The 13,556-nt window shown below is 45.0% G+C and overlaps 1 protein-coding gene across 3 annotated transcripts in view; it reads right to left on the minus strand.

Annotated features, from left to right (window-relative positions):
* LOC147624771 (E3 SUMO-protein ligase SIZ1-like) overlaps nt 1-12,408 on the minus strand; it is a 63,226-nt gene extending 50,818 nt beyond the window's left edge. For all 3 annotated transcript variants that reach the window (XM_086817991.1, XM_086817992.1, XM_086817994.1), the window contains exons 1-4: nt 12,023-12,408; nt 11,143-11,223; nt 10,995-11,058; nt 10,672-10,747 (exon numbers count right to left, since the gene is read on the minus strand). In XM_086817991.1, the coding sequence (XP_086674117.1) occupies nt 10,672-10,747; nt 10,995-11,058; nt 11,143-11,223; nt 12,023-12,049 (248 nt within the window). In that variant the 5' untranslated portion in view covers nt 12,050-12,408. The remainder of the gene's footprint in view (nt 1-10,671; nt 10,748-10,994; nt 11,059-11,142; nt 11,224-12,022) is intronic.
* Nucleotides 12,409-13,556: the final 1,148 nt, after the last annotated feature.

Here is a 13,556-nt window from a genome sequence, read left to right on the forward strand (position 1 = left end):
GAGCTTTGCCTATCGAAGAGTGAAGAGTGTTGTTATAGGCAAACTCAACCAATGGCAAGTACTTCTCCCTTTGGTCCGTCGCTTCGAGAGCATAACACTTTAGCATATCCAATATAGTGAGGTTAGCAATCTCACTTTACCCATCTGTTTGAGGATGATAAGCCAAAGAAAAATTCAGCTTTGTCCCCATGTTGTCAAAAAGTGCTCTCCAAAAGAAACTGGTAGTCCGAGGATCTCTATCCCCTACAATGGATTTGGGTAATCCATGGTATTTGAAGATTTGTTGAATAAACAATCTTCCCATATGATCTGCACAGATAGTCTTCTTCACTAGAATGAAGTGGACTTGCTTACTAAACCTGTCAAATAATAGCCCATATTCCATCATTCCCAAATCCTGACTTTGCAATCCAAAGATGAAGTCCATAGCAATACTTTCCCATGGATTGTTGGAAATTGGCAAAGGTTGTAATAATCATGCGAGTTTTTGTCAATCAAACTTGACCTTCTTGGTTCAAGATTGCTCCAATGCAATCTCCTGAAGCATCACATTCTAACACGAATTGCTTCGACAAATCTGGAATAATTAATATTGGTCCTTTGCTAGCATAAAATTTTAGTGCTTCAAAGGATTCTTTTTCAGCTTTGGTCCACCGAAATCCCACAGCTTTCCTTGTCAAATCATGAAGTGGACTTGCTACCACAGCAAACCACTTGACGAACTTCCTGTAATAAGAGCATAAGCCGAGGAAACTTCGAACTTTATGCACACTAGTCAACTCTGGCCATTTCACAATAGTCTTGACATTTTCTCGATCCATCTTGACCCCTTCCTTGGACACTATATGGCCCAAGTAGTGAATCTCTGACAAAAAAAACTCACTCTTCTTGCCATTCACATATAACTTGTGCTTCCATAATTCCTGAAATACCATATCCAAGTGCTTTCGATGCTCTTCTTCATTCTTTGAATGCGCAATAATAACACCAAAGAAAGTAGCTGCAAACTTTATATGTGCTCAAAATATTCTTTCCATCATTCGGTTTAAGGTAGCCGACGCATTGGTAAGACCAAAAGGCATCACCAAATATTCATAGAGTCCAAAGGTAGTCCTGAATGCGGTCTTATGAATGTCCTCTAGAACAATCCTGACTTGATGGTATCCACTCTTCAAGTCAATCCTGCTGAAAATAGTGGCTCCATCCAATCTATCCAGGATATCATCAATCCTAGGAATAGGAAACCTGTTCTTTACAGTGATCTTATTAAGAGCCCTGTAATCAATGCACATACGCCAAGAACCATCCTTTTTCTGAACCAAGAAAACTGGGGAGCAAAAGGGTGATGAGCTAGGTCGAATCAAACCCTTTTCCAAAAGCTCTGTCACTTGCTTCATAGTCTCCTCTTGTTGAGCCTAACTCACTCGATAAGGAGGTCTATTAGGAGGTGAACTTCTTGGCATGATGTCAATCTTATGATCTTCCAGTCTCTCTGGAGGTAGCTCTCCTGGAAGAGTATCTACAAAACAATCCTCATACTTCCTTAAGTCTTTCTTTCATGATCAAGAGTAGAGTGATTCATCACCCTCAGATTCCTTTGGATCTCTTACATATATAGATTGCTTTATTGCTTTAGGAATTTGTACATGACTAATGAGTGGAATGGAGTTCCCCCCAACTCCTATATCAAAAGTTACATTCTTGCCTTTGAAAGGAAACCTAATCTTATTTCCAACCCAATCAATGGCCGGATCTATTTTCTAATGCCAAGACATACCCAAAATCGCATCACAATGTTCTCGTGATCCACATAGTCTCCAATCTGTAAGCGGAGCTTTCTTCATGGCTTCAACCACTCGTGGACGGATGTAGTAGTGGGTAGCACCACTATCGAAGTGGATAAGTACGGGTTGGTTCGCCACTTTGCCCCAAGGACATTTTGCAACCATATGTCCTTTCTTTCCACGTTGGAAACATTTACATTCTTTGACATAATCCTTGAGTTGCTTGCCGGATAGCTTCTTTTGGTACAATGGGGGTTTATCCTCATTTTTATTCTTCTTTTCCTGTGGCTCGTTCCTTGCTGGAGATCCCCCTTTGAACTTCTTCTTTTGGGACGAGTCTCGAGTCTCACTCTTTGATTTGCCCACCATCCAAGGCATATATAGAGCCTCGGCTTGCAAGGCTTTGTCTTGGGCTTCTTCCAAGCTTTCAGGTCCCATCATATAGACTGCTTGATAAAGCTTTGGTTGCAATCCATTTACAAACTTTCGCATTTCCATCAATGGTGGAATAGGAGTATATGAGGTGAACTTCAATGAGACGGCTGAGAAGTTATTAAGATATGTTGCCACACTTTCTCCCGCTTTTTGCTTTACCTCATCCCATTCCTTCTGCACATCTGCTTCAAAGGTAGCGGAAAGGAACTTCTTGTTGAACATGGTTTTGAAATCAGCCCATGAGATAGGTTCAGTCTCTTCTTGGACCACCTTTAGCCACCAATTCAAGGAGGCATCTTTCAACTGCATACGAACCGTGCGGAGTTTGGACTTTTCGGAGAAGTCTTGTCCGCCAAAGGCGGCATCAAACTATTTGATGAAGGATAGAGCTTTCTGAGTGTCCCGCTTTCCATAGAAGGTATCAAACTTTACACTTCTCTCTCCCGGCTTGAAGTCTGCTTTGCCGGTTGAAGGCTCCTTTGCCTTCTTCTCTTTCGCTTGGCCGGAAGAGGCTATATCTGATAAAGCGGGTTTAGGGGTAGCTTCTCTCTGTCCTCCATAAGTGATGGATCGGGTGGCTCTGGGTTCTTCTCTAAAGGAAACCCCTTTACCTCATAGGTAAGCTTTAGCGGCTTCCACACCTTCGGTTTAGGGGCAGAAGCTGTGATGCTTTTTAGGGCAGAGAATAGAGCGCAGGCAGCGCACAAAATTAACATGGTGGCTGCTGGCTCTACACAGAGCAGAGAGCTGGCGGTGCAGACTTTTCAGGCCGGCAGGCGACAGATATGGTGGTGTTTTGGCGGCGATGTAAGGTAGTAGCACAACTGGCTACAAGTGGCACAAGGGCAGCGCAGCCAGAGGGCTGTTTGCTAACTGGACAGCAGGCACACAGACGAGGTATAGGGTTTGTACAGGAGCAATTAGCACAGCCAAACAAAAGGGTGAGGAGGCGGCGCTACTGTAGATGACAGTGGTGCTGCTGAACAGAAAAGGTAATGCTGCAGGTGGCGGCACAGTAGGGTACAGCCGACACACAGAACTGAACAAGTCGTCGGATGAAGGCGCTGCAGGTACAGGTGGTGGCACAGTAGGGTACAGCCGACACAGAACTGAACAAGTCGTCGGATGAAGGCGCTGCAGGTACAGGTGGCACACAGTCGGCTGAATACTCCAAATAGCGGCGTAGGATGGCAGAACGCCGGGGGTTGAAGGGGTGATGACCGCCGGTTGTGGAGGAGAGGTTAGTTGGCGAGGATGATGATGAAGATGAGTCTTCATAACTTCTTTCTCCAAGGTTCTCCTCGAGTCTTCTATGATCCACCAAGAGGGTGCATGGTCCTTTAAATACTTGAGGGGATGCCTGCTTTGATCCATACTTTGCTTTTGCCTTTATTCTCTAGCTTTTGTTTTATTCCCGTGCTTTTGCTTTAAAAAATAGTCAAAGTTTGATTTATACTTTTACAACTTCAGGGCCTTGGTTTTTGGCCCTGCAGCTGCTTTTTGAAAAAGCAGCTTATAGCTTTTTGACTCAGTTCGACAAGCTCTTTCCAACGATGCCCTCAGCTTTTTGGTCAACAAAGTTTGACTTTTGCTTTTTCCTACTTTTTGACCCAGCCGAGTGCTTTTTCCAATTCCAACTTTAGGAACCCTGTTTCCACATGTCCATCATCCTGTCCATGTATCCGGGCATGAGTTCTATCATGTGAAAAGAGCATGGAGGACCAAATAGTTATACTTCCTCTTTCCTTTTGCATTGCGGGCAATCCTTAAACATGTGGTCTTTACTCCCACAAGAGAAGCACTTACCTTCCTTTGCATATTGTTCTCGTTGCTTCGGAGTGATCCCAAACCTGTGCATCTTGATAGGAGAATCTTTGGTAGGAGGATTTTCCGCTTTCCCTCCGCTTTTGCCATCTTTAAAGTCCCTTTTTAGAGGATGTCCACCTTTTTCAAGTGCCCTCTCTTTTGCTCTGTAACCATGGCTATCCCTCTGAAATTGCTTCATCTTCAACACTAGTTGCTCTCAGTAGCCAATGCGGAAGCTATAAGCTGCTGTAAGGTGTGGTTTGGATGCAACTCCAATCCCAATTGGTACACCGGATAAAGACCCAACTCAAACTTCCGCTTTTTCTCAGCTTCACCAATATGCATAAATGGGGAAACTTCGAAAAGGACCTTTCAAAATTTGGCTATATAGGATTTGACCGACTCATTGTCCTTCTGTTCAAGCTTGTCCCACTTCTTAGTTATTTGCCTAACTGCATTTGGAGGTAGGAATTGGCCATAAAATTTCTCCTTGAACTCCTCCCAAGTGGCAATAGGAGTTCCTAAGAGCTTTTCTACAATCCACCAATGAGCGGGTGTCCCCTTAAGAAACACGCTTACATGTCTTATTTTTTACTTTTCAGAAAAAAGCCTCGTCACTAAATGCAATGTCAAACAGAGCGACAAAAGCCATCACCTTGGAAGCATCATACTCCCCATGGTAAGCTTCAAAATTAAACTTCATGGATTTGTCACCTACTTAAAAGTCCTAAGCCTTCTTGTATTAGGCTGTTGCTCTTCTCTCTTTCTCTTACTCCTATCCAATGGGGCAGCCCTAGATGCATGGGCATCCTGCACATTATGCCCAGATACATGAGGCACAGTGGCATGTGCCCTCTGAATCGGTGGCCTACCTGCATGCACAAATACATCTCTTCTTGCATCACCATGCTCACGGGAATACTCTTGGGCATGAGTACCATGAGCTGAATTTTCATCATATTCATCACCTGTATAACGAGAAAATTTCAGCCCATGTGTGGTTTCCCCACTAGCCAATTCTATGGGCAAAGTACTATGTCCTACATGATGCTCATGTCCTGCATGTGCATAACCACCTGGCTGTCCACCCTCTTTGGCATAAGCACGTCTCTCTTCCCTTGCATTAAGTGGTGAAGAAGCATGGCGAGAAGTCACCACCTCACTCCCTACACCCTAGGCCTATCTATATAGAACCTCTACACAACCATCTTGCGTGGGAAATGGCACCACCTCGCTCTATGCGAGGAGGCTTTTTGAACTTAAGAACACCCGCTTCACCTTCCATTACATCTCCATTCCGTATAAGGTAAGTAAGGGCCAACTCCCTTGGCTTCACACCCAATAACCTGGCCATGGAGTCAAAAGTACGGTCCACCATGCATTCAACTTTGGTGGCTTCAATAAGCTTGTGAACTTGCAGGTTCTCATGAAGAAGCTTCAACTCCTCTTCTCTTGCCTACAATTGCCTCTTTACATGATCCAATTCAGCCCTCAATGCATTGGGCTCCTCTTCATAAACCTTTAGACTTGGCAGAAGTCTGAATGTACATTGACAGCCTCTACATACCTCAGCCAATGTACTAGAGTACCCTCTAGAGTTGAGCACCTCTTCACGTCTTGCTTGGCTGTCCATAGTGTCAAGTGTGCTATCAACATGGTGTCCAAGCCCACAAGATCGTTTCCCCACTGAAGAGAGGGAAACAACCCTGCTTTGATACCAATGTGATGCACCCTACAAGGTGTAATCACGTATTGGGCACCGTATCGTGATCTATTGTGAGCAACACTTAAATACAGCGCAAGACAAAGACGAAACTAGAAAAGAGAAAGTGCTTAGTGACACCACACTGGGGCTGGAATCCCAGGCTGACCCCCCCTCAATACCAAATATATTATTGTAGTATTTTGTTTGTACAATGTTCCATGGGATTTTAAGCCAGATTTGCCATGAATGCACTAGGAGTGAATACAAATACCAAACAAGACGGTCGGAGAAGTGTTCCCTTCATAGTTGATGTCCCTCCAGAAATCCTCCCGCCCTTTACTGGAGTGAACAGTCACGGTACTGGTTTTCCGGGTCCCCACACGATGCTGGTGTGCCCGTACTTGCACCTCGACTGTGTACACTCGGTGGAAGGAGACTCATTGGAAGATAAAGATGCTGTCCGGCCTGTTTAAGGAACCGGTTATCAGCCAAGAGATCATAATAATGTCCAATTTGAAGAGCTTTGAGCATCCAACAAGTAGATAAGAGGTTTCAGCAACTGAAGGGGCTGTACGACCAAGCTAAAACAGTCGACCAGCAGCCTGTAGGTGGTCGGCCAGCAGCCTATAGCAAAACAACCAGCAACAACCTGTAGCAAAGGCGGCCAGTAGCAACCTGTAACAAAGACGGCTAGCAGCAACATGTAGCAAAGGTGACCAACGTATGGAGAGCTAGGAGCAAAAGCGATCGATTTCCAATGGCCTTGCCTTCCTTTTTTGAAAGCCATTCTTGAATCCCTGCATGCCTTCGACAATTAGTTTTTTCCACCAACCTTCATCACACGTGGGTGTTTACAGTGTATAGTTAAATTGTCCTCTTCACATGCCTAAGTCATTTGGGTGCCCACTGGGTTGGGCCCCGGATGTGAGGGCAAAAGGACAAAAGGACCAAATGTACGAGAGATCAGAGCAAAACAACCCAGCATGAAATAGGTGAGTGAGTCTATATATAATGGTGAGTCAAAATATGTACAAAAGCCCTCTAATGTGAGGAGACTTTGAGAAGAAGACCAGCGCAGAAGCAAGGATTATGTCGGAGCTGAAGCACAGTCGGTGACAGGCTCGCGTCGATGTGAGGCAAAGCACTCCGAGAGGTGGTCGGTGTCGAAGGCTCGCGTCGGTGGATGCAAAGGCACTCCGAGGTGGTAGTGGCAACGGAAGATGAGGTGACGCAAGCTCTGGTGACAAGGGTGTTGCGGGACCTAAGGTGGCAGGTGAAGAGCACAGAGGGCTGCCGTCCCGAGTGGTGTAGTGGTGCAACTTCTAATGACAAGGGTGCTACAAAACCTGAAGGGTGCACGCTCTGGTGACAAGGGTGTTGCGTACCTGAGGGGTGCAGGCTCTAGTGACAAGGGTGCTACGTACCTGATGTCATGACCCTGTGAAAATGGGTGCAGCAGAAGTGTGAGCATGGTGGTCGGTGAGCAAGATAAAAATTTAACTGTTCATACTTGGGTGCCCGGACAAATGGTAACATGTGTGGACATCCCCAAGTGTGAAGGGGGACCAAGGGATTTAATATTTTAATGTTAATAACCCTGGGTGGCCCCTAGGCATAAGTTTTAATAAACTTAAAAGGGCCCTAGGATTTTTATGGAGAGAAGGGGCTACTCCATTGTTGGAAGTACACGCCTCCCTCTCTCTATTCTCTCTCTTGCTTTTGGGAAAGAGGGCTGGCGGGCAGCGCACGGGAGAGGAGAGCTTTTCTGAAAAACAGAGCGCATACACGCTGCTGGCGTGGCTGAAAACAGAGCGCATACACGCTGCTGGCGTGGAGAGTTTTTCTGAAAACAGAACGCATACAAGCTGCAGGCGTGGAGATCTTTCTGAAAAAGAGGCGCATACAGGCAGGGGCTGCAGGGCTGCGTTTCTTTCAGGGGCTGCAGGGCTGCGCTTCTTTTATGCTTGCCTTCTAGAGGGACTGTAGGTAGGCAGCGCAGAATTCAGGACTGAAGAGGGTACAGGAGCTTACTGGACTGGTTTCAAGAGGGAGATCATAAAGGCTGATTGTTGGCTGTGCTACAGAACAGAGATTCAAGACTCTTTTCTCTCTCTCTCTCTCTCTCTCTCTCTCTCTCTCTCTCTCCTTCCTTTGCTTTTGGCAAGAAGATGGTTGTCAGTTTGAAAGTGTGAGTTGTGAGAAGGGAACACAAGGCTGGACAGCAGGTTCTCTCACAAGTTCTCTCCCTCTTCCGGTTGCAAGACAAGAGGACATGACAGTTCAGGGCTTTTCCTCGAGTCTTTTCTTCATTGTGGAAACCGACATCAAGATTGTAAGTTTCTCTTTCTTTGTGAGCAAGTGGGACTGCAGGTGATGTCTTTTGAAGTCTCTCTTTTCACTGGCTCAAGACTGGTCTAGAGTGGTTCTCTCTAGCCCTTTGTGAGAGGAAGGGTTTGGCAGTTCAAAGGGTGGAAACAGGACAAGTTTGTGGGCTGTTTTGGATGAGTTTGTGGACTGGTTTTCATGGCTGAGATTATGGCTATGTGCATGGTTCAATCAGATGCTTATTCAAAGCCTCATGGATGTACAGACTTAACATATTAGAGGTGATAACAGTTCGTGGGAAACAAGGCTATGTAACTTCTATGCTAAGAGGTACTGAGGATTGGCAGATTGGACTTGCAAACATACGAGCCATGGATGGCCATGTTGTAATCATCTAAATCTTTCCATTGAAATTGAATAAAGAAATACCGAAAGGGGCGCCAAGCTTTGGGGCCAACAGGTGTCATTCTCCTTTTTGTTTTGGAGCACTCTAGCTCCTGTTTATTTAATTAATTGTCTGGACTACAATTGGATTGGGTGACTGCTAGTCTACCGCACTTTGGTTTCTACCAGAGGCCAGTTTCACCTGAGGTGGTAGGTGAAGAGCAGAAAAGGCTGTCGTCCCGATGGCGTGATGTAGCAGAGAGTGGGTTGTCCCGATGGTGAGAGCTGAGGAAAAACGCTGAAGTGCTCTATGTGGCAGAGAGGGCTGCTGTCCCATGAGCTGTGGTAAAAACGCCGATATGCTTCACTATAGCAGAGATGGCTGCTGTCCCATAAGCTGTGGTAAAACGCTGATGATATGCTGATGTAAACGCTGATGAGAATGCTGATGAAAACGCTGATGTAAGCACTGAATGTAGCAAAGAGGGCTGCTGTCCCATGGTGCGGTCTGTAGCACAGAGTGGGCTGCTGTCCCATGATCTGGCTGCTGTCCCGTGATCTGGCCAGATGATAAAACGCTGAGGTGCTGTCCTGTCAGGCGATGATGATGAAGCAATGTGCCTGGCAGAAGCAGCAGCAGCAGATGGTACCGGATATGTGCAATGATGTGATACACCCAGGTGAATACTTACACAAACCTTTGTCCGTGCTTCAACATTGTCCTCTCGTGCTTTAGGCAGGCCCTCATACCAACTTTTATGCCCATAGATCTCCTAAACATTGGACAAACAAGATTAGTTCCCAAATTAAGGGTTGCCTAGGCTAGCTCACCTACACCATCACGCCACCCCAATGCACAAGGGCTAAGGCTTGGAGTGGACCATGTCCTAGGCCTAAGCAAAGGCCTCTATCATTCATCAGTATGGTAGAATACATTATACAATAGTCCACTCAATAGGCTCATCCCACTTATATAGCCACTATTGATCTCTAAATAACTATAACTTATAGGATAACATTAATTAGCACCCTAAGCCCATGTCATCATGTTGGAAGGTCATGGCCTGGCCGCCTAAATCCCACATGCATAGAGTTCCAAGCAATGGGATCATCTATAAGTAATAGAAGACTAGGGCCATTCGCATCCCTCCTCCACCAATTTTCATGGCTTGGAAGGGATTAGAGTGGCGGAGGTTAAGTGCGCAGTGGCGTGAACACTATTGGGATGGGTGACCTCTCGGGAAGTAGCCCCAATTTCCAACATGGTATCAATGCTAGGGAGGGTACGTTGGGAAGTTGTTAGTGGAGCCGGTCAACTTGCCAATTCCTTTTGACGGAGCTGAACGAAGGCCGAATGCGAGTATGAGCGGATAGACAAGCTTGCTGACATGCCAGGTGTAATCACGGGCCAAAAAGAAGGCGAGGGAGGGTGTTGGAAGGTCGTGGCCTGGCCGCCTACATCCCACATGCATAGAGTCCCAAGCAATGGGATCATCTATAAGTAATAGAAGACTAGGGCCATTCTCATCCCTCCCCCACTAATTTTCGTGGCTTGGAAAGAATTAGAGTGGTGGAGGTTAATCGCGCAGTGGCATGAACACTACTGGGTTACCTCCCAAGAAGTGGCCCCCAAATTCCAACACGGCAGCCTGCTACACTAATCTTCAGGGTCCCCTAACCCAACATTAGGCCGGCTAACTTTGCAGTTAGCATCAGGTAAAGTACGTATAATAATCCATGATTAAACTCCCTTCTTTATATAATTATTTACATTCACAGTTATAACAAAATACAAATTTATATTTATATTCAATTATAATTACAATTCTACATTTGCATTGATATTCAATGATATGTATATCCACTTATATTTGTGTTCATGTCTCTCGATTTCCTAGCCTCTGTAGAGGCTGTAGAGGGTTCAGTTTGGACTCAATCCATTAACGGCTAAGCGTAACTTATTAACAAAACCATTATCTTCATACATGAAACAGTAAAGGGCTGACTCGCTTTATTCGTGACAGTAGTAATGAGAACCCTTTAATGCAAGTTGTGCTTGCTCAGAGCCTCAGGCTTCAGCAATCACTCGTAAGGACATTCTCGCTCACATTTGAGATATGAGTATCTCGCATTACAAAAACAAAGATTCAACTTGCAAACATATGCTCCTCCTATACTAAGCGTGTTGTGCAAAAATGGAGAAAAACAAGCTGCTGCAGAGAAAATGCAGACCTGTAAATGTCATCAATCACTTTGGCAACATCCTCACGGCTTAAGGCATATCTGGTTGAGCTTTCAGGCCTCGACCCTGATCAGGTCATGGCAAACAGGAAGTTAACAAATGATGACCATAACCAATCATCTCAAGGCCAGGAACAGCCATCCCATATAGCTGTGTCTTGAGAAAATATGCAATTGATCAATGCACGGCACAAGGACAAACACAAGAGTTCCCATAGAAAATCCATGTGATGTCAAGTGTATAGTGAAGTGGTTAATATCATGTAGAGATTATGAAACCAGTAACCAGCCACAGTGTAAGAGGAAAGATGTACCTCTTGAACCTATCTGTTGCCTTTCGGGAGAAAGAATAACTGCCATTATTTTGTCTATAAGTACCTGCTATCATTCAACAGCAAAGGTTGATATAAAACACCCAAACCGATGCACGTTATTGGCACTATGATATACACAAAAGGTCACCTGTTTCTTTCCCTGTTTTGCTGCACCAATGCGGGTGAGCACGTCCTTCAACTCTTTGATACGAAATGTTTCAAGCTTTTCCTGCCAAATTCCAAGACACACAAAACCAACCACATTTTTGGGCATGAAACTTTGTATAAGGTAAAATGTCCACTAGCCCCCACCCCCCCCCCCCCAAAAAAAAAAAAAAAAAAACAATAGTTGACTAGGCTGCAGGAGAGTACTGCAACCATGCTACCCCTAGAGTAAGACTAAACGCTTGTGCAAGGCATAAAAGTAGCCAAAAATGAGAGCCTTGTATGTACATGTATGCAGCCAAGAATACTAGGCCATGTATGTAAGTGCAGCCACAATACTGTTCAAAGTAAGACTTGTATGTACGTGCAGCCAACAATAGTGTTCCTTGTGAGCCTTGTATGTATGAGCAGCCAGCAATACCATTCAAAACGTGACTTGTGTGTCCACCAACGTAATGCCTGGTGATAGAGGGATTAGACTTGCCAGGCACAAACCCAGATTTGAATCACGCCAGCCTACACCCACTGGACGCCTATAACTAAATATATAATATATGTCTCAAAAAAGTTTGGCTTACGTATGAGTAGCTAACAATTATGTTCCAAGTGAGCCTTTTATGTATGTGCACCCACGGCCCTTGTATGCAGGTCCGCCTGTTAGGTATATGCAGCCACTGTTCCAAATGCACCTTGTATGTACATATATGCAGCCGACAATATCGTTCCAAGTGAATCAAATGACAAGAGACATCAAAAATCTAGTTGTAGGGTGCGGCAAAGAATCGCTCCTGCGCGCTTCTGTACACATGCCAGCAGATAAATTTTTCATAAGGCAGTGAGGTTGCTATGAGTGCATGCCGTACCTGGCAGAGAGTGACCAATTTATCCATGATTGTGCGCGTTAATGGGCGGTGCCGATGGCTTCGATCGAGAGTGCCTTTAAGCCGCTTAGTGATGCGGGGATTGCCTGCACATCTTCATCTGCTGCTTGGTGCTGATGCCGCTCCTGCTCCTTCCGCAATACCAGAGCCATCCACAAAGGAAGGGAGCAAAAGGGGGCCAACAGGACACGAGCCCCCCTCTTTGCTAACGAAAAAAGATCAATGACCAAGGGATTTGCCTTCACTAACGATCGGTAACGCCCGGCAATGGCAATCGAGGAGGAGAGGGGAGTCACAGAAAATCAATTTGACAACTTATAAAGGCACATTTCACCATGCGATCATGGCAAGCGTGACGATGCCTTTTCACTTCAAGTGCGACTAGTTACGAACCCACAGCCTCTCGGGACTATTCTGGACTTGCCACGTGGCAGTTCTTCTCTTTGGGGAAATTTCATGCATAAGCCATGGCCAAACAACTTTTATCCATAATGTTGGTCAATGCCAAGCTTAAGAGTGTAAGAATGAGGATAAGACAAGAGGACACTCACTCAAACACACAACCAAGGGTATTCTTATGAGGGGGCACATAAGGCACAAGGACCATGGCCAAACACTTCTCAACTTTTATCCATAATGTTGGGCAATGCCAAGCTTAAGAGTGTAGACAAAAGGACACTTAACCAAACACACAACCATGCAATCCTTATTACTACCTCAAGATATCGACTTGTTTTGTGGCATCTCAAAGACCCAGTATTACATTCTTGGCATGGGCATGAGTCGATGTCTATGGGCCAAGGGAGGGACACACATAGGCAGTTGACTATTGAGGGAGCTATACAATTGGATAAAAATAGCGCCAAAGTCCTATATAAGCATGAGGAGGGCTCATGAGTATACATTGGTGGGTTAACGAATTGCCAAGCCTCTAGGATGTTACCATAGTGGTATGAGACATACATGGTAGGTTGGTCGTAACATGGTCTAAAGATCTAAAGGCCTCATGCTAAGGTGGTACATGCATCTATCTCTCCCATAGTGGTATGAGACATACATGGTAGGTTGGTCGTAACATGGTCTAAAGATCTAAAGGCCTCATGCTAAAGTGGTACATGCATCTATCTCTCCCAAGCTTGGGGGTGGCTAGATGAACCTACAGTTGGGAGGTGAGTTTACCTTCTGCTTTCCTTGTATGAACTCTATGCATGCATTTGTGTGCTTTGAATATAAAAGAACGATCATTGGAAAGCATTGTGGGGATATCATAATAAGTGAAAGGGAGATATTCTATGTGGACTATCGAACGAGACTTCATCGTAACATTTATAGTATATTCTTCTCTTGATTTGCGAATCAATGACTCATACTATTTGATAATAAACATCCTTAAATTTTGTGGATTTGTAAAAAGGATTCGAGGACTTTTGAAGTCATATAAGTCTCCAATTGCACAATCTTGGAGAAGTATCATTTATACTAGAGAACTTGGCCAAATCACACTCTAAACAAGGTT

Source organism: Cibotium barometz, chromosome 24 (assembly GCF_041138505.1).
Source record: "Cibotium barometz isolate CiBa-2024 chromosome 24, ASM4113850v1, whole genome shotgun sequence".
In the NCBI taxonomy this organism is placed as follows: domain Eukaryota; kingdom Viridiplantae; phylum Streptophyta; class Polypodiopsida; order Cyatheales; family Cibotiaceae; genus Cibotium; species Cibotium barometz.